We start from the raw sequence: 20,978 nt of genomic DNA, 5'->3' as shown, positions 1-20,978 counted from the left end.
GCTTATCTGTTTTATCACCCCAGGTATGTTTGCCAGCTCCCCACACACCAAGGTGGGATTTGAACCCAAACCTCTACCATAACCTTGCCCACAACCAACATGTTTAGCCACTAGCACCATCATGGCTGTCACATTGAGAGTTGTCATTTTGGGCACTTTGTAGGATTTAATTTTATTAAGAATTTTTATTAAGTGCTTTGTATTAAATGAAGAAAAACTTGCCTTTTGTGCGGTTTAAACCCATGTCTTAGTTGTACTTTTACCTTAAATGATGTGTGTTTAACCACTGTACCACTGTGGCTTTCACCAATTATGTGTCCATTTAGAGAGCTTTGAGTGAATGACAACAATTCACAGTAAGCAATTGTGGGATCTGAACTTAAATGAAAAAGCAACACTTTGTCAACTGAGCCATTAAATATGTAGAATGTTTTGGACAAGGTTTTATTTAGAGCTTTGTTTAAAATAATGAAAATCCTTAATAAGCATGGGATTTGAACCCACATTATAACTGCAACTATATCTTATTTAGCACAAGTTAACCACTACACCAACGTAGTTCCCACAGTGAGTGTGGTTATTTAGAAAGCTTCATTCAATTTATTGACTAAAATTTAACATAAGCAATAGTGGGATTTGAACTCAGGTCTCCTAGATAAAAATGTACCATTTTATCACCTGAGCTATTGAGTCTGCAGGCTTATGAAGTGTTTTGGACAAGATTTTACTGAGAGCTTTGTTTAAAACAATGAAAAACCCTAATAAGTGTGGGACTTGAACCCACAGCATAATTAAGACTAGCTTATAACCAACATGTGTTTGACCACTACACCACTGTGGTTTCAACAGCAAGTAAGGCCATTTAGAAAGCTTTGTGCAATTTAATGACTAAAATTTAACATAAGCAAGAGTGGGATTTGAACACCGGTCTCTTAAATAAAAAGAAAGTGTGGTTCTACCACCTGAGCCATTGAGTCAGACTTGTTTCCAAGGTGTTTGGACAGTTTTTGTTAAGGGTTCTGTTTTATATGATGAAAATATTAGGAATTATGGGATTTGAACCAAGATTTTACATATAGCCAGTTTGTAATATTGACTTCAGCCTTTTTAAGGATTATTAACAGTTTCAGCCCTGCCGCTGTATCGAGTTAATTAAAAAAAAAAATAAAGCGGGATTTGAACTCAGGACTTCAAGATCAAAGCACAAAGCGCTATTACCTGAACCACTGAGTCTGACAAGCTGCTTGAGTGTTTTGGACAGGTTTTGTTAAGAGCTCTGTTTTAAATGTTGAAAATATTAGTAATTATGGGATTTGAACCAAGATTTTATATGCAACTCAGGATTCTCAAGACTAAAATGCAAAGCACTACACCAGCCACTTTTCCAATGGAATTTTGAGTGTTTTTTACCCACATCTCATTTCATTAATTTTAATCTGCAAAAAAAAAAAAAAACTATAGTGTTTTGCAAACTCAGGAACTCCAAGATTTAATGACAACACTTTATCACTGAGCCACACAACTGACAAGTTCATTTGTGGTTTTGGACAGGTTTTTTGACTGATTTTCTTAAGTGCTTTATCTGATGACAAATATTAGATAGTTTGCAGGGGGTTTGAACCTTTTTACTTTTCACACAAATCGGTGCACAATCAGCTGGTCTGTGTTTTAACCACTTAGTGTCTGTCATTTGACTATTTACATTTTTAGCTCAGAAAAAAAAATTAAATGACAGTTTATAAAGTAAACACAAATGGGATGGATGAACTCACAAACTCCAAAGACTAAAACACTTTAGTAACTATCACTAAAACTGTAGCAACTGTAGAGTGTTTTAAAAAAATGATAAATTGAAAGAATGGAGGTGTTTTGATCAGTTTTATATGAAATTTGTGACCAAATATTAACAGTTATAAGGTTTTTTTTATATACAGCCCTGTAATGCTTTAGTTTTTAAGGGTTATTTAGAGCAGGAGGAAGAAAATGATTGTGCAATGCTCCTGATTCAGGACAAAAGCAAATGTTCAAAAAACCTGCATCATAAGTTAAGAGAATATGTTCTCATTTGTTTTTGCAAACAACATGTGCTTAAAGCTTTGTTTACACAAATTCAGTGGCTCAAGATGTAAAGTGTTGGTTTCAATTTGGAGGCTTGAGTTTCCAATTTAATGACTGAATTTTAAAACAGAAAAACCAACAGGTTGTTGCAAACTTTGTGGCTCATACAATAGCTGTTTGCCTTCAGGTTTAAATCTCAGTTGTTAAAAACTTTTTAGCTATTTTATTGTATTTCTATCTAAAACACTACAACAGACATCACCATGCAGTGGTGCACAAGATAAAGTGTTGTCTGTGAACTATGGTGTCCTGAGTTGTGTCAGGTGGCCTAAAATACTTTAAAAATGATTTTTTATTATTTTAAATGAAAGCTCTCAATAAAACCAGTCCAAAACAACCTTTAACTCACCTGTTTCAGTGGCTCAGGATGCAGAGTGTTGCGTTGGGATCATGAAGTCCTGAGTTCAAGCCCTGTGATTGCTTACATTAAAGTCCATGTATTGCATTATATCCAACAAAGTGGCTCAAACCCCAGTCCTCAATGTGAAAGCCATGGTGGCACTAGTGGCTAAACACACGTTACTCACAATCATGGTTGTGATGGTGTCATGAGTTCAAACCCTGTTTAACTGGTTTATTGTAAAAATGACAGTGAAATATAAGTTCCTTCACATATTCAAACAAAGAGATCTGTGGCTCAAAGGTAAGAGTGCTGCCTCATGGTTTCAGAGGTTGCTGGTTCAAACCCCAAAATTTAACTGGTTTATTGTAAAAACAGTGAATAGTCAAATATAAGTTCCTTCACACATTCCAACAAAAAGATCTGTGGCTCAGTGGTAAGAGCACTGCCTCACAGTTTCAGAGGTTGCTGGTTCAAACCCCAGCTCAATGTGTTCAAAATTTACTGGTTTATTGTAAAATGACAGAAGAGTCAAATATAAGTTCCAGCAAGTTTTCAGACAAGAGATCTGTGGCTCAGAGGTTAGAGCGCTGCCTCACGGTTCAGAGGTTGCTGGTTCGATTCCAGTCAGATCACTGCGATATGAGTGAGTGTTGTGTGAATGAAGGGGCGGGGATGATCCAGGTCCTTCCTGAGCCCCGGCACAATGTCCAGCAGGGGTTATACTACTTTTTACAAGAACAAATAACATATTAGTAAAAAAAAAAAAAAAAAAAAAAAAAAAAAAAAAAAAAAAAAAAAAAGAAAAGAAAATACTTACCTAATACTTACCTAAAGGACTGCCTACACGTCCCAGAGCACTCTGGGACGGAAAAAAAAAAACAATTATTAAAAGAAAACACAACAAAAAAATCACAAGTTGTTAAGTCTTACCTGTCCACAAGGGGGTGTCCATCATTACAGTCAAAGTCTGTCCACACGTCCCAGAACTCTGCTTCTGGTAAAAACACTTATTCTGTAGGGGAAACACAAATAAAACACAGATTTTAGAGAATTTAAGAAATATTTTATGTAGCATGTACTATATGGGTTATGCTTCACAATAAAAAAAAAAACAAATTGTTACCTGTAATAATACTTACCTGTCCATGAGCAGATGTCCATCATTACAGTCAATGTCTGTCCACACGTCCCAGAACTCTGCTTCTGTTAAAACACATCTCTTGTTCTGTATGGGAAACACAGAAGCAAAGACATTACACCATATAGTATATCTAAAACATCAGAATTTAAAAGTTAATCTCAATCATAGTTAATAAATCAAAGATAACATATATGGGTTATTCCACAGAATTGGTGTAAAGTCAGAGTTGGAAACATCTTGCATACGTTTTGTACATATGCAAATTGCATTATATCCAAGGTACACATTTCTAGTAATTGTGCAGTTAATTCTTGTATTTTCAGAAAGTTTTGGAATATTTGTCCTCTCCCCAAATTTGTCACTACTGAAACACAGTAATATATAATAGCTGTATCAAAAATCAGCTCTGCCGTCCCTTCTCCACCTATTTAGGTTACAATATTTTTTTTTTCCAGAGGGGTAACCCTTACTTGTCCACAAATAAATTTGAATATCAGAATTTTAACCCATATTTTGCCAAATCACTCAATAAAAGAAACTGGTTCATTATTTTGTTTCTACACTTGGTTCTATGTCTACATTCGTTCTGCACATTTAAGTGTGATATATAAAGTATAGCATAATAGTTGAGATCATTTTCATTCATGCAACTATAATTCAACATGATTTTCTCTATTACTATTAGCATATTGATTTTGTTGATATATGTGTGTTTGTGTGTAATCACACAGATATTCTGAAAAGTACCTTACATAGATTTGCGCTGGTGCTGGTTCTCATTCAATATACAGAAATGTGACCTTAAGTTTGGCTTCTGGACTCATAAGGATTATGTGACACTGAAGTAGGGCAAGGCAATTTTTTTAATTTTATTGATTAATGTGAATTTAATTTTATTATTATTAAATTGAGGAATCACGATTTTGAATAAAAATATTACCAAACGTTAGAATTAGACAGTTTCACAATATGTTAATGTTAACAGTAAAGACAAAAGATCGATCCAACCGCATGTGATTAACCGCGCGCATGTGACCCCGCATCGCAGGCCGCCATTCACACAGAACGCGCTTTTGTGTTGATAAAGATGCGATGTGGACAGTGAAATAGGAAAAACATGCAAGAAGATGCAAGTGAACTTCTTTTAACTTGAGCGCCGCATTTGAATTTTATGCAAAAGACGCGAGTGTAACAGTCAAGCGCGTCCATGTTTACATAGAAAATATTCAAAGAACCGGGTATTCGATAAAACACGTGCATTTCGATTCTGCCTAACGATTCCTGCGTTCGCATTTTAATATGATTCTAAAGTTTAAAATCAAACGATTTAAGCGCAGTAAGGTTAAGAACGCACGTGCATCGCACACATCTCAAGCTCAAGCACAAGCACAGTGAGCAGCGGGCTCTGTGCCAGTTTCCGGCCTGTGTCCGTTCTCGAACCGTTCCGTGCATTTCCACTGCAGAAAAGGTTGTTCCGGGCCGGATCTGACTTCTCTTTCACATTTACCACCCAATATGCACAAAATACGCCAGCATAACATCATAAACACAGCCGTTTTTTGTCTTAAGTAAACAGATGAGAAAGAAAACGCATGGTACAATATTTTTTAGATCCGCATGCGCTCGGTGTTAAAGAGACATCAGTCTAATAAACGTGCTGCCTGTCATTAATGTTAATCTAAGAACAAATAACTGAATATCTTTCATAACTTTAATGAGGTTTAATCTGTATTTTACGAAAAAAATGCAGTGTTTTTAAATTATTTCATATTTAAGATTTTATATTTTATATTGATTTAATTTTTTTTTATTAAAGTTTCTGTACTTGCAATTTGTTCAGTTGTATTTATTTATGCTGTTGCTAATTTACTTGCTTGTTCCTATTTTATTAATGACTGTTGTATTAGTTTTCGCTGTGGTATTTTTGTGTTAAAACCACAGGCAAAGTTCTTCTTAGGCTTAAGTGTTCTGTAGGCTGCTGATTTTTGCTCATGTTATTCAGCTGCAACAGAAAGCTTTGTAAAAACACAGAATAAAAATGTTTGACTTAATTTTTTATTGCCTTTATGTTATTGAAATTGAAACTAGGACTCGGTAAGAATTAGAATGGATAAGCAGAAACGGAATTCATCAAATTCGAACAATACCAAACCCTATGTATAAGACAAGTTTGTACAAGGTGTAGTTGTAGTTCATGCATCGTTTCTAGAAAGATATTTAACAAGTGATTTGTTTAACATTTACATCATATTGACAACTTCATGTGTGGTGCACTTGAAATAGAATTTTCTTTAACTAGAGGGTTAAAAAAGGTACAAAAAAAATAAAAAATAGAGAATTGGTCAAATGATCTGTAAAAATTGAGATTTAATTTTTTTTTGCTATAATGCCCAGCCCTACACTGAAGACTGGAGTAATGATGCTGAAATAAATTACATTTTAAAATATAATTATATAGAAAACAGTTCTTTTAAATAGTAAAAAATATTTCAGAATTTTACTGTTTTTGCTGTCCTTTGGATCAAATAAATGCAGGCTTGGTGAGCAGAAGAGACTTTAAAAACATTAAAAATCCTACTGTTCAAAAACTTTTGACTGGTCGTGTATATGATGGTTTTGGTTAGAAGCAAAGCACTGCTGATTTACTAAAACATGAAGCAGCAGAAAATCAGCACTTCACACACCAACTGACTCTATTAACAAACATCTGTCCTGTAGATTACTACCTACAGTAGGACTACAACAACAGAGACTTAATGAAGATTAGATAATGATGATAATAATTGATTCAAAGACTAAAAGTGTGCTTCAACAACAACTAATTCATTTGTTCTTCTGAAGGTCTGACAGGGAGTTCAGCAAGAGAGCAGAATGTAAACAAAGACTGAATTACCTGACAAAAGAGTTCTGCATCTGAATTACATCTGAAGGTGTCAAACTAAACCTAAAACCCGATTATGCCGCCAGGTGGCGTGGATGGAAAACCTGCACTTTAGTTTTTACCTTACATAAAGCGCTTGAATGTTCTATTTTTTTAAGAGTTTAGCTCATATAATGTATCTAACATTTTTAATTTTATTATTTTTTATAATAATTTTAATATTTAAAGCAGATTCATTTTTTCTTAAAGTCAGTTCAACTATGTATTAATTTATTCCCGCATTTCAAATCCTTCATTTATATACGGTTGTCAAAAACTGGAGTGTGTACTATTATTAAATGGGTAATATACAGAACACAAGCTAAGAGTACTGGTACTTTTGACAATAGTACTACTACAGAGCATGAATGAAGAAAAATCTGAATATTTCTTTTAATGACTTATGAGAAATATTTTTTTTTTGCCCAATTATAAAAAGTACTTTTCATTAATATGCAAAATTATCCATCAGGGATGGACTGAGACTAAAATCCAAAAAGTACAGGCCAATGGTACCATCATCATCCAGTTTATCTGGAATAACATGAAGAAGCAAAACAAATTGAGTCAGACTAAATCCAGAAGAACTGCGGCAACGTCTCCAAGATGCTTCAAGAAACCTACCTTGATTTAATTTAGTTAATAAAAGTTAATTGATAAAGAAAATCTATTTATGGCATTATTTTTTTGACAGCTCCCTCATTTTACAGCAGTTTTCTAATAAAGACATTGTGTAGCTATGAATAAGTTTCAAATGCCACTGATTTAATTATCATTTATAGTAAATTAATACTACCAACTTAGTCCTTAGTTACATTTTAAGTGATGTTATAAATACTGTTAACATATATAGAAGGTAATATTTGGATTTCTCCGGCTCGCTGCACTGACATTTATCAAAACTGGGAGTATATGCCCACACTCTCTAGACATAAAATCCGAGATGCGCTTCAAATAACGTTTATGTCGATGACACTGTTTCACCACTAGGTGGCGGCAAGTGACTGTTAAAAATGTATTTGTCATTGAATCATTCAATCAACAGACTCGTTCGAAACGTTGATTCATCCAGTAATGAAACAAGTGAAGTGTTTGAGCGAGTCACTGAATCATTCATTCAAACCAACTTTTCAGAATTTTAATATTAAAAATTTGTGTGTGCATATATATATATATATATATATATATATATGTAATGTTTAAATAATTTATGCATAATCGTGTTATGCATAATCGTGCAGTTCTAAGACTACAGTAACAGAGACAAAACAACAACGATTATTTACAATTCCACGTTAAATAATAAATATTAGGTGACCATTCATTCAGAGATTATAAATGTAACGCAACAGCAACTGATTTTAAAAGTCTTACAGGAAGTTCAGCAAGAAAGCAGAATGTAAACAAAGAGAGAGGAGTTCTGTATCTAAATTTTATACATAAACAGACACTTAAACACATTCTTTTCAGTACCTTTAGACGTGTGATAGTAATTTTACACGACAAATAGGCCTACACACGAAGAGAAGGAGACTTACAGGTGAGTCGCTGACATCTTTCATTCCTGCACTTTATGTCTGCGTTTGTCTGTTTTGTTTGTTTTTGGTCTGAAATGTGTGCTATTAAGTGACAATATGGGTCTGTAACTGATCTGCAGAATTAATACTAATTAATAATAATGATATTTGTCTGCACATGTTGTGGCGACTGTATCGTCATGTTGTCAAACTAAACCTAAAGCCCGATTATGCCGCCCGGTGGAGCAAATGGAAAACTGTACTTCGGTTTTGTCAGGATTTGAATTTAAAATAATTTATAACAAGTCTCTATAGATAACCTGGATCTAATAGTTTTGATAAATGTTCCAGATCAGCTCTCAACTGACACGGCGCGTCAGATAAAATGTGTTGTTAAATGCCAAACTCAAAATGTAAACACACATAATGTACAGGAGGACAAAGATTTTTAGTATTGTCTGTGGCTGAAGTAGATGTATATTTGACTTTATTTATCATGTTTGTTCACATTTAGACAATGACTTTGCAGCATTTAGTAAATCTTGACTGAATCTTCCTCTGTGTCATTGATGATGATGATGATGTGAGTCTGGAGCTCTGGATGATCATGATGTTAAGGAGTGAGCTTCTACACACCTACAAACACAAACATCACATTTTTAGTACAAGTTAAAACACCTACAAAAAAACACAAACATCACATTTTTAGTACAAGTTAAAACAAATGGGTTGGTGGGAGAGATTGATCGCTGATTATACATACAAAAAAAGCTCGAAAATAAGAGGTGACACATCTGTATTTATAAAGTAATGAGTTATACAACTACTAACCATGTCATGTTGTCTAATGGTGAGCTTGATCAACTCATTCTGAGCTACAGCCTCACATCAGGACACAGAGAGACACCCAGAACTGTGTGTTTGTTATGAGATTTCACAAGTCAAGATGCTGAAATCAGCAGATCATTCAGAAATTAGTAAGAAGAAATGAGATGATGTGAGAAAATATTGTAATCTGTTTAATAAGAAGCAGCAGAGTATTCTAAGAGAAACTAAACTCTGAATCACTTGAACCATTTGCTTTGCAAAATCATAACAAGTGTAACTTAAAGTAGGCAACATCATCCATGCAACTTGTTAAACTTTGTCAAGTATTAATCAGAAAAACCAAAGACTACAGAAATCGAAAGGCACATTGGTCATCTCATCAGCCCTTTTGATACAGACTTTAATAATTATTAGACCAGATGGACTATTAGACTATCTGTCCCTCTTGGTTTGTAAAAATAGTCAATAAAAGCTGCTTGAATCTGCAGACACCAACACAAAATCATTGTTCAACTGTGAGCAGAAATGATTAAAAAAATCACTTCCAATAATTTAAAATCTGTGTCCATAAACAAACAGCCCAAAATGAGTCTTAGAATATCTTTTGTCCTCTTACTTGTTTTTGTATGTCGTCCATATGACTTTCATATCAGCACATCTGACATTTTATTTGGCTTACCCCAGTTCAGCTGAGAGCTGATGTGAATCAATTTCCCTGTAGATTCTAATTTTATCCACTAGTTTAGATGCTGACAAACCACAAATTTGTTTGAAAACATATGTGTGTGTCATCCTTTCTTTTTCTCTTTTTGTGATGTTTTTGGTGGTTGCATTTCCTCCACCTACTGAACTAAAGTGTGGAACATAAAAAAGTGTGGAAAATATTAAAGAGAATCTGAAAGAAAAAATAAAAATAGCATCCTAAATCTTATGTATTAACCTTAACTCCTAAATCCTTAAATAACTTAATATATCGTTTGCTTTTAACTAAAAGGATCTAGAGTGTGATATTTTTGATTGCCATTTTTAATTTCCTACTGCTGTATTTAAATCTTTCTGCACCAACATTTTTTAAGCCATAACATCTGCCCTTTCTTTCTTACCTCAACTGCAGCAAACCATTTCACATCAGTATTATTTATTGATACCTTAATGTCAATTCAAAGACGTTTTAGAGTCCGCTTAGTCATGATGTTTTCCCTCCTCACACCTACATGTGTGTGTGAAATTTTATGATACATCTTAATTGGCTTATTCTAAAGAAACTCTGTATGACGTCATATATTATTGATGTGCTGAAGATGCAGTCAATATTTTGAGCAGCATCATGGCATGATGTGTTTATGTAAGATACTGCACTGCTGTATATACTGGCGTGTTTGTTTCCTTGTTAAATACTTCTTTATATATAGCTCATCTGAAGGCAATGGGAAATTCCCAGTCAAAGGTACAATCACATAAGGTGCGATATCAATCAGTAATACTTAACCTGCAATGGATTATATAAGTTAATTACTTCCCACATTTACAACACCACTGCCTCTTTTTTCCTCCTCTATGTCTACCAGTCTATACCCAGTAGATTAAAGTTGCAACCCCACCACCATCTCCATAGCTTTTTCAAACCATATTTCATAATAAAAACAAATTATTAAACGGATGTAACTAAAGTTGAAAATATATTCATATCAAATTAATTATTAATGCTAATGAATTTAAAAAATACAATAAAACAATGTGAAGCCTTCAAATATTTTTCAAATAAGTAAAGGAAAAAGTTAAGTGAAAAGTTAAAATAAAGGAAATAAATAAAAACTCTCATATAGAACAAGTTTAAAATCTGTCTACATTTACACAATTTAAATCTATTTTTTCACACCTACACGTATACAAATAGTCATAATTCTGCTCAGCAATATTAAAAAATATGAAAATATTTTTTATATCTGGAAACACAAACATTTTTCCATACTCTTTTCTTTTTTCCATATCCAGTCCTGGAAATTACTAAAATTCCATACCTTTATATACTGCGTAGGAACCCCGCTAGGGTGATTTCACATACATATGTCCTTTTGTCCATTATCCTAAAATCTCCCTCGGATCCCTCAGTCTTAACACTTTCAATCATTCCTATCATTTGCTCAGTTTCAATAATGGATTGATAGACTCAACAACAATACCTTATGTTCTTTCTTCTAGCCAGAAGATCATAATCCAGACTTTTCTACTTTTCTCATTACCCACATTACCTCCACTACCCACGCCAAACAACTAATGCTCCATTTTCGGGTAATTTCCGGAAGGTGATCACCCGTCAATCACCCGTGCTACATTGAACGCAACAAATAGGGATTTTTGTTTGGAGTATTGAATGTATAAAGTAAGCTAAACTAAGTCATTAACCCAACTTTAAGTCATTTTCAGTCTGTTAGTGGAACAATAACAACGACTCGTCTGGTAGAAAGTGTTGATTGTGTCATTCGCTCCACTAGGCGGCGGAGGGAGGATTCACGGTTAAATTGACACATTTACATCAGTGTAAACAATGTGACACCTGGTGACAGCTGCTACAATACGTTCATATCGTTTACGGTCATAAAAGTCCAGTTTCTGCAGATGACAGCTGAATGAATCACTTAACAGCACAAACAACCGACACACGCTGTGATAAAGTGAAGGAATCGACTGACACGCGACTCACCTGTAAGTAACTTTACGCATAAAGTGCTTTTTCTCTTGTAAAGTCACTATAACGCATTATATTGCAGTCCTCGTTTGTTTTAAGTCATTAATTAAGTTTGTGTTGATGTATTGTTCTGCTAAAATGTCAAAGAGGAGTTTCAATGTGTTTATCACAGACTTTGTTTACATTCTGCTGAACTTCATTGTCACACATTTACTAGAACAATTCGTTGTTGCTTTACTTTTATTATGTGAATCTAAGGAGGTGATTTTTATAAAGCATATTAAAATAGAACAATAAGCAATAGTTCCTTTATCTGTTGATGCTGTAGTGTTATTGTATTAATAGTTTACAGGATTCATGTTTGTTAATGCACTCTTACACTCTTTACTATCTATATATACAGTTCAGGTTTATTTTGTAGAATTTGCTTGATGTTTATTGAACCATTTTGTCGTTTTGTAAATCTAGATGTAGATGTTGTAGCTTTTCACAATCCTCTATGTAATCTATTTTATTATCCATAATTTAATATTTCATTTTCAGCATTTGAGTTCTACTTAAGTTATTTATTATTAATGAAAAAGTCTTTTAGTGCATAAACTGTGTAGATAAAGATTCTTAGCTCTGTTGTACAGTTGAAAGCTTGTATACAGTATGGAGTTATATTTTTGTTTGTTTACATTTCTTTAGAGTAATGGATGTTTGGACTGTTACACTGCAGCAGAAGCATGTGGACAGACATTCACTGTAATGATGGACATCTGCTCATGCACAGGTAATGCTTATGTCTTTGTGTATATTCCAGGATCTATATGAACTGCATTTGAGAGTATGAGCATAATATTAACATTTTAGTTTTGTTTGAGAAAAAAACATTTTATGCGTTTTATGGCTTATATGTTGCTGTCAGATCTCGATTATTGAAAATCACATTTTATCTGATGCAAAACTAACTTGACTAAATCAAATGAAAAAGTCATAAATGTGTATTTGCTTTTGGCATAGATAAAGAGCTTAGAGGTGCACACTATTTGGAAACATGCTTGAGAAAACTAAACAAAGGGAACATTTTTATTATTCAATTTGTTTCCTCTATGCTTGACAAAGCTTTTATATGTGATGTGTGTATGTGATTGACATTTATTTTAGAATTATTTTTTTTTTTTCCAAATTGATTATTATTATTATTATTATTATTTTTAATTAATTATCATTATTATTATTTTAAATGTGTGCCTTTGCTTTTCCCTTAAATAATAAAATCTAACATTTTTTTAGTATGAGGTCTGGTGGTTCAGTGGTGAGAGCTCTTACCATGAGAGCTAAATCTGATGTAGGAGACCAGGGTTCAAGTCCCCCCTCTGCTGTAGATGAATGGGGTTGAGAGTTTTTTGAAAAAAAAAAAAAAAAAAAACACCCTTTTGTTTGTTTCTTTTTTTTTTTTTTTAAAGATGTTTTTCTCTTTTTTAGGTCCACCTGTCCTCCATCCCCCCTCTTAGTCCAGCCTTCATCTCTCATCTCTATTACTACTTCAGGTATGTCAGCCTGTTAGTCCATGTTTCGCATCTTTGCTGCCACGCCCTTTTGTTTGTTGTTCTGCCCTTGCCACCACACCCTTTTTTTGTTTTGTCCTTGCCACCACGCCCTTTTGTTTGTTGTTTTGTCTTTGCTGTCACACTCTTTATTTGTTGTACCACTCTAGATTGTTGAGGTGGGATTTGAACCTGTGCCGCTACCACAACGTTGTCCGCAACCAACGTGTGTTCAGCCACTGGCGCCATTGTGGCTTTCACACTGAGAATTGTCTTTTGGGGTTCTTTATAGGATTGAATGACAGCAGTTTAACATAAGCAATAGTGGGATTTGAACACAGATCTCCAAAATTAAAGCATAACGCTCTAGTCACTAAGTATGCAGCGGGGAAAAAAGGTTTGGTTTGAACCCATGTCTCAAATGCAGCCTTATCTCAAAAGACATGTTTTTAACCACTGCACTACTGTGACTTCAATGTTAGAGATGGCTATTTTGAAAGCTTTGATCAATTTAATGACATAAGTTTAACATAAGCAATAGAGGGATTCAAACTTAGGACTTCAAGACTAAGATGCAACGCTCTATCACCTGAGCCACTGAGTATGACAAGTTTTTGAATTGTTTTGGACGGGTTTTATTAAGAGAGCAGTTTTATATAATGAAAAACATTTGCAATGGTCAGGTTTGAACCAAGATTTTACATACAATAGGCAAGCAATCAGCCAATTAGTGGCGTAAGCTTTAGTTTTTAAGGGTTATTTACTCCTACAGTTTAGCTTAGGTATAGCATTAAAAAAAATTACAAAAGTGAGAGCGGGATTCGAACTGAAGACTCCAGGACTAAAACACAACGCTTTATCACCTGAGCCACTAAGTGTGACAAGGTCATTGAGTGTTTTGGACTGGTTTTGTTAAGAGAGCAGTTTTATATGATGACAAATATATTTAGTTATAGGATTTGAAGCAAGATTTTACACACTATAGGTAAGCAGTCAGCCGGTTTGTGACGTAAGCGTTAGTATCTTAAGGGCTATTTACTATTTTAGCTCAGTTAAAGCATTAAATTTAGTTTAAGAAGTAAGTGATAGTGGGATTTGAACTCAGGACTCCAAGCCTAAAACGCAACACTTTATCACCTGAGCCACTGAGTCTAGTAAGTTGTTTTAGACAGGTTTTGTTAAGAGAGCAGTTTTATATGATGACAAATATTAATAGTTACAGGATTTGAAGCAAGATTTTACACACTACAGGTAAGCAATCAGCCAGTTTGTGACATAAGCTTTAGTATCTTAAGGGCTACTATTTTAGCTCAGTTAAAGCATTAAATTTAGTTTAAATTTTAAGTCAGAGTGGGATTTGAACTCATGACTCCTAAATTGTATGACAGCACTCTATCAATTGAGCCACTGAGTCAGATAAGCTATTAAGTGTTTTGGACAGGTTTTGTTAAAGAGCTTTTATGTGCTGGCAACATTAACATATATAGGATTTTTTTTTTCATACAACAGGCAAACAATCAGCTATTTTGTGATGTAGGTTTTGGAAAGTTTTTGTTAAAAGAAAGAGCTGTTTTATATGACAAACGTTAGCCAGGTTTGTCAGGTTTGAACCAAGATTTTACATACAGTAGGCAAGCGATCAAATTTGTGATGTAAGCTTTAGTTTTTAAGGGTTATTTGCTGTTTAAGCTTAGTTAAAGCATTAAATTAGTTACAAAAGCAAGAGTGGAATTTACACTCAGTATTCCAAAATTAAAACTTTAAAACACTTTATCGCCTGAGTCTGACAAATTTGCAGGGTTTAAAATTGATTGGATATAATGCAACAGGAACAGCAGGATTTGAATTTCCTGAGCCTTGACATTTATTATAGATGAAAATGAGATAAAATATGATTTATTGGATGTGAACCAGAACTTTCACTTATGAAAGATCCTTGAGTTTCCAGCTGCATTTGGGGTTTTATGGTGATATGACAAAAATTCAAATTAAATGATAGTAGGATTTGATCTCACATCTCTAATAAATTCAGTGCTTAATATCCTGAGCTACAGATAATGGGGAGCTCATTTGTACCAACATTAATGGCCTAATAATGAAAAACATCCTCTTTTTTCTGTCTTTATTTCTCATGTACAGGAAATTAGTGCAGAGATCTACAGTATCACTTCTAGAGCTGGACGATCCACAGGCTTCATCAGTCCACAGTCCACATCTTGATTAACTCATTCTAAGCTACATCCTCACATCAGGACCACAGAGAGACACCCAGAATCTTGTGTTTGCAATGAGATTTCACAGGTGAAGATGCTGAAAATACTTGATTATTCAGAAAGGTAAAATATTCTAATCAACCGCAAAATATGTCAGATGTGTCATGTAAATGCAAGAAACTGAAATATTCAAGTACTGAAACACACAACCAAACAATTATGCGAATTGTCCAAAAGATTTTTATTAAATCTTTGCATATACAACTTCAAGACTCATCCAGAGTTCCTCATCGATGCCACCCATCCAAAAGATCCTCTTCTTTTCCCGTAAGTGAAGGCACAAAGGCTTTACGACAGGAAGTCCTGGTAGCCATTTACATAACATGGCACAAAACAGCCCCTCATTTTAGTCTGTAAACATTTTTAATCACTGTCATTATGAGAGATTACACTTCATAATCTCTCCGAGACACACAGTAGCATAGCAGGATGCATCCAGGTCAAAACTTAGTGATAGACTGGGTGCACAAGTCTCGTCTGACTGACCCTGTAGCTCCTCTGCGGTCCACAGGCTGTACGTAATGTTCTGTGGCTTTGCGAGCAAGGGGCGATAACATCCCGGGACGTTGAGTTTAAGAGGAGTCACTCTAAAACGGCACAACCCCAATCCATCCTGAGCCAATCGGTCTTGATACCACTGGCCAAGCAAGTTTTCTGGGTACTTGATGCTATTTCCTGGCATAGGAAGAATTACCTAAGAAATTCAGCAGAAACATTATAAGGGACCAAAGGGTGAGGGTTAGCAGAGCAGACATTGTTAGAAGAAAGGAGACATTTGTACATAGTACCTGGTCTAATGAAAATACTTTATCCTTCTCCTCCTCAGAGGTCACAACATGGACCTACAACACAGAAATAAAGCAATTACTACAAATGTCAAGAACAGAGCACTAACTAAACCAAGTTCCTAACCTGTGGAGTGTTTACATCCTCTGTGGTGTCTTTGAGTCCCTTTTCACATCCAGCCCAAACCAGATCTCCCTGGACAGGCTTAAAACCTAGTTTCTGGAGCCGGTATTTGGCCGCTTCGTTCCACACTCTGCTACAGTACGAGTGGAGGTAGAAGACCCTCATGCTGTGGGGTAAACTGAGCCAGCCACGTATGCAACCCTCCTGTCCGCTGCCGTAGCGGTGAAGCGCACGGAGCATAAGCCGCTCTCTGGCTTTGTAAGCTGGCATGAGGGCCAAGCTCTCTTTGGCATTCCCTGAAGAAAGAGATACACGGAAACTGTTAGTTGATCTTGGATGCACAGGAACTGTATGCAAAGATAGTCAAATGGGTAACAACACAATGACCTAATTTTCATTTTTTTGCTGTTCTATCACAAACTTCAGTATCAGAGAAATCCCAGCACACACCAGTGAGAAGAAAATGACGTTTTGCCTTGTTCTGGAGATCATCACCATCCTCTGGGGTGAAGAACAGCTTAACAGAAGCCTCCTACTCAAAATATAAAGGCTTTAGGTCTTCCTAACAAAAGCAGATGCAGCTAAATGGAAATTAATTATATGAACTGGTACCATTTCCTCCTTTAAGAGCGCCAGTCCTACTTGGTCTGCTTGGACACATGATCCACTTCCAAACCGCTGGGGACCATAGTAATTTACAAAGCTTCTGTTCTGCAAAAACAAAATTGCTTTTTGTAGCTGTGTGTATCTATGCTATTTATTCATGAAATACTGGTGAACGTATATTTACCTTCACATTTTCCACTGCATCTTTTACCAGCTGGTGCAGCTCTGCAAGTGCACGTTTCCCATGAGGCTTCAGGTCTCTGATGACAAGATCAAAGTGATTTCCCTGGAGTCTGCCGAGCTTTAGGGGCTCAGAAACAGAACGGACATGAGAGATCTGCATTCCCCTCCTCTCAAACTCTGAGACTTTGTTCAGCAACCTGACAAAAAATACATTACATGTATATGTATCTACAAATAAGATGTAGTAAAACAGCTTTTCAAAATTTTTGATGCCAAGAACCCAATTCAGTGTTCATGTATAAAAAAAGTGTGATATTATAAAGAAAACAAAATGACAAAGTTGGGAATAACTAAACAGTTTTTATACTATCAGTGTACAAAATTAAAAATGAAAAATATATTACTTTTATTAATAATAATAAAATAAATTGTGAAAAATTTATTGCAGGTAAAGTAAGAAATAGAATAAAATATCTGCAATTTAAAAAAAAAAATCTTAATTTATTGTGCTTTTTGTTGGCTGAGTTTTTTCTTGTAGTGAACGCAAGAAAATAAATAAAAAATTTGCAATTAATTTCATGATTTATGATCAGTTTTACAAATCAGAATGAAATGTAATGTTATCAAACTTGCTGAATGTGAATATTAAAATTACTACACTACCAGTCAAAAGTTAAGATTTTAATGTCTTCTAAAGAAGGCTCTTCTGCTCACCAAGACTGCATTTATTTGATCCAAAGTACAGCAAAATAATTTGAAATATGTTTACTATTTAAAATAGCTGTTTTCTATCTATTTTAAAATGTAATTTATTCCTGTGATCAAAGCTAAATTTTCAGCATCATTACTCCAGTCTTCAGTGTCACATGATCCTTCAGAAATCATTCTAATACGCTGATTTGCTGTTTAAGAAATATTTATTATTATTATTATCAATATTTAAAACAGTTAAGTACGTTTTTTTTTTATTCTTTGATGGCTAGAAAGATCCAAATATCAGCACTTATGTGAAATAAAAAGCTTTTGTAACATACACTATACCATTCAAAAGCATGGAGTCAGTATAATTTTTCTAGGGGAAAAAAATTACAGAAATTAATACTTTTATTTAGCAAGGGTGTTTTAAATTGATCAAAAGGGTTGATAAAGACATTTATAATGTTATGCAAGATTTCTATTTCAGATAAATGCTGTTCTTCTGAACTTTCTATTCATTAAAGAAACCTGAAAAAATCTACTCAGCTGTTTTCAACATAATAATAATAAATGTTTTTTTTTTTTTTTTTTTTTTTTTGAGCAGCAAATATTAGAATAATTCTGAACAATCATGTGAGTGCAGTAATGATGCTAAAAATTCAGCTTGGAAATCACAAATAAATTACATTTTAAAATATATTAAAATAGAAAAGAGTTATTTAATAACAGTTAAAATATTTAATTTTTTTGTGTTTTTGTACTTAAAATCAAATAAATGCAGGCTTGGCGAGCAGCAAAATCTTATTCAAAAAACATTAAAAATCTAACTGTTCAAAAACTTTTGACTGGTAGTGTATGTTTCACATGTTTCATTACTATCTAAAGAGATAACCCATTAACAGCTCTAAAATTTCATTCCTCATTTAAATGTTTTGCAGAAACCTTCTTGTAGCCCCCCAGGGTATCCCTAGACCCCCATAGAGTAAACATTTCCAACAAAAATGGTAATTTCCACGTACTACTTATTCAACTGGGTTCAAGAAAGGAGAAAAATAAATATCGGAAAAAGACAGAACATCAGATATTTACCCCTCTGGAGAGATCTTTTTTACAACCATGGCCTGGTAGGTGATGGCTCGCTTGTCTTTGATTCCCGCATAGGTAAAATCAGACGGAAGCACTCCAAGTACTGCAGCCATGTAGCTGATGGCCTCTAAAGTCTCCAAGTTCTCCTTCCTCAGTGTGAAAGCTGAGATGAAAAGAAGACTTTTTAGACTGGTTTCATATAATCATGATTTTAAGAAAAATGTCTTCTTGCTCACCTGTGTATAACGTCACCTCCTCTTCTTCCTCTTGACAATCTGCTATTGTTCTCTTCTTGGGGTTGCTTCTCTCTCTCAGTCTCACTGTAATAGACGTCTTCTGCTGGTCGGTGAAGCTCTTGGTTTCAACAAGCTTCCCAAACCGCCTGCTAACAAAATGATGAACTGAAGTTCGGTGTTCTTTGCTGTCATCGGGCAGGAAGGTGAACGCAGAACCAGGTACTTTTGCATCAATAAACCTGAAGAACTCCTCAGCTTCTCCTTCAGAGGCTAAACTAGCAAGCTCTTTAAAGTCCGGGTCCTCTCGGACCCGAATCTCTGACTGGTTGGTCACAGTCTGGAGGAAGGGGAAGTTGTATCGTACCGCTCTGTGGACAACAGCTCTCAGGTGTTTATCAGGATACGTACCCAATGACAGTTCCACCTTTTCTTCCTCACCAGCTTTTACTCTCATTTTGTTAGTGAAATGTTCCAACTCTTTGTTCACAGCTGGACCCAGGATTATATTCAGATCAAAGCAATCCTGATTGAAAATGTCAGTGTCATCTGGTTTGGATCGTTTTAATTTACCATCCCGTTTAATAGCTTGACTCGGTTGAGAAGCTCTTTCTGTATGTTCTTCTTGAACATTAGGACCGTTAACAAGTTGTCCATTAATGTCTATCTCAGTCACCACAAAGTCTTGGGGTGAGTTTTTTATGGTCCCATGGAAACCTTCATGGTCTGATATGAAGCAGGAGAGACCGTCCCTCTCCATTCTGAAGTAAACGTAAATACGTTTAGCAATTATTTTAGCGGTTTATTAACTTGTATAGACATGTGAACAGGAATTTACCGCGTTAAGCATACAATGATTACATAAAACGACTAAATCACTATTACAAAGCTCGTCCGTTTAACACTGTTATGTCATAATACAAAGCAAGCAAACTATAAATATTTTTAAAATAGTGCGTTCACTCACCCGCGTGCTGTTGTTGTCATTTCAGTTCTTCCGTAACACGTGGTGCCGCTCTTAAAGGCACAGAAGCGCTAAAAACAGGGCAATAGTGTATTCTTGTTTTAGATAGATTCAGTATTTTTTTAAACGCATAGTACTAATTTAACTCTACAAATTTGTGAGGCTTATTGTCATATTAAGCCATAATGAGAACCAAACATTTTAAGGAATGTAAGCTATTAAATGACTTGAACAGTAATAGTTTTAATGTTTTTAAAGAATTCTCTTCTTACCAAGCCTGCATTTATTTGATCCAAAACAAAGTATTGTGATTTTTTTTTTCACTATTTTTTCACTATTTAAAACAATTGCTTTCTATTTCAATATATTTTAAAATGTCATTTGTTTAGCAATTATAGAAATTAATCCTTTTATTTATCAAAGATGCTTCGAATTTATCTACAGTGATGATAAAGACATTTATAATGCGACAAAGGATTTCTATTTCAGATAAATGCTGTTCTTCTGAACTATCTATTCATCTAAGATTCCTGAAAAAATTCAACTCAGCTGTTTTCAACATATTATTAATAAATGTTTTTTGAGCAGCAAATCAGAATACTAGAATGATTTCTGAAGGATCATGTGACTGGAGTAATGACGCTAAAACTCAGCTTTAAAATCACAGGAATAAATTACATTTTAAAATATATTCAAATAGAAATAGGTTATTTTAAATAGTAAAAATATTTTAAAATGTTACTGTTTTTGCTGTACTTTGGAGCAAATAATTCCAGGCTTGGTGAGCAGAATAGATTTAAAAAAACATTAAAAATCTTAATGTTCACAACGTTTGACTGGTAGTACAGGCAAAGTCCTTATTTTTATTTTTGCTTAATCAAATGTAAATTCATCTCCCAGTCACACTTGGTTAAATATTATTTATCTACACTATCAGAAA

General features: G+C 34.4%; 1 protein-coding gene and 2 long non-coding RNA genes across 3 annotated transcripts; 1 reads left to right on the top strand and 2 right to left on the bottom strand.

Moving 5' to 3' along the window:
- Positions 1-8,534: 8,534 nt before the first annotated feature.
- On the bottom strand, positions 8,535-11,302 carry LOC127164615 (uncharacterized). Its single transcript, XR_007827682.1, has 3 exons — positions 11,051-11,302; positions 8,871-8,988; positions 8,535-8,675 (listed from the first exon to the last, which is right to left on the bottom strand). It is a non-coding gene; the product is annotated as an uncharacterized LOC127164615 (long non-coding RNA).
- Positions 11,303-11,436: 134 nt separating this feature from the next.
- Positions 11,437-15,351, top strand: LOC127164616 (uncharacterized). Its single transcript, XR_007827683.1, has 4 exons — positions 11,437-11,573; positions 12,247-12,331; positions 13,027-13,091; positions 15,228-15,351. It is a non-coding gene; the product is annotated as an uncharacterized LOC127164616 (long non-coding RNA).
- Positions 15,352-15,552: 201 nt separating this feature from the next.
- Positions 15,553-20,085, bottom strand: pus7l (pseudouridine synthase 7 like). The gene is made up of 9 exons (XM_051108636.1): positions 20,042-20,085; positions 19,078-19,835; positions 18,845-19,004; positions 17,061-17,256; positions 16,883-16,981; positions 16,721-16,802; positions 16,274-16,566; positions 16,150-16,203; positions 15,553-16,055 (listed from the first exon to the last, which is right to left on the bottom strand). The coding sequence occupies exons 1-9, from the start codon at positions 20,059-20,061 to the stop codon at positions 15,738-15,740; spliced, it is 1,980 nt and encodes a 659-aa protein (XP_050964593.1). The 5' UTR covers positions 20,062-20,085; the 3' UTR covers positions 15,553-15,737.
- Positions 20,086-20,978: the final 893 nt, after the last annotated feature.

Source organism: Labeo rohita, chromosome 4 (assembly GCF_022985175.1).
Source record: "Labeo rohita strain BAU-BD-2019 chromosome 4, IGBB_LRoh.1.0, whole genome shotgun sequence".
NCBI lineage: Eukaryota > Metazoa > Chordata > Actinopteri > Cypriniformes > Cyprinidae > Labeo > Labeo rohita.
This window is presented reverse-complemented; position numbering and strand designations above follow the sequence as displayed.

Excerpts from the sequence above, each read along its gene's own strand:
- pus7l (XM_051108636.1), bottom strand. The coding sequence starts at position 20,061 with ATGACAACAACAGCACGCGG. Across the intron at positions 16,982-17,060 it reads ATGCAGTGGAAAATGTGAAG|AACAGAAGCTTTGTAAATTA; the intron begins GTAAATATACGT and ends TTGTTTTTGCAG. Across the intron at positions 16,803-16,882 it reads CGCTCTTAAAGGAGGAAATG|GAGGCTTCTGTTAAGCTGTT; the intron begins GTACCAGTTCAT and ends TATTTTGAGTAG.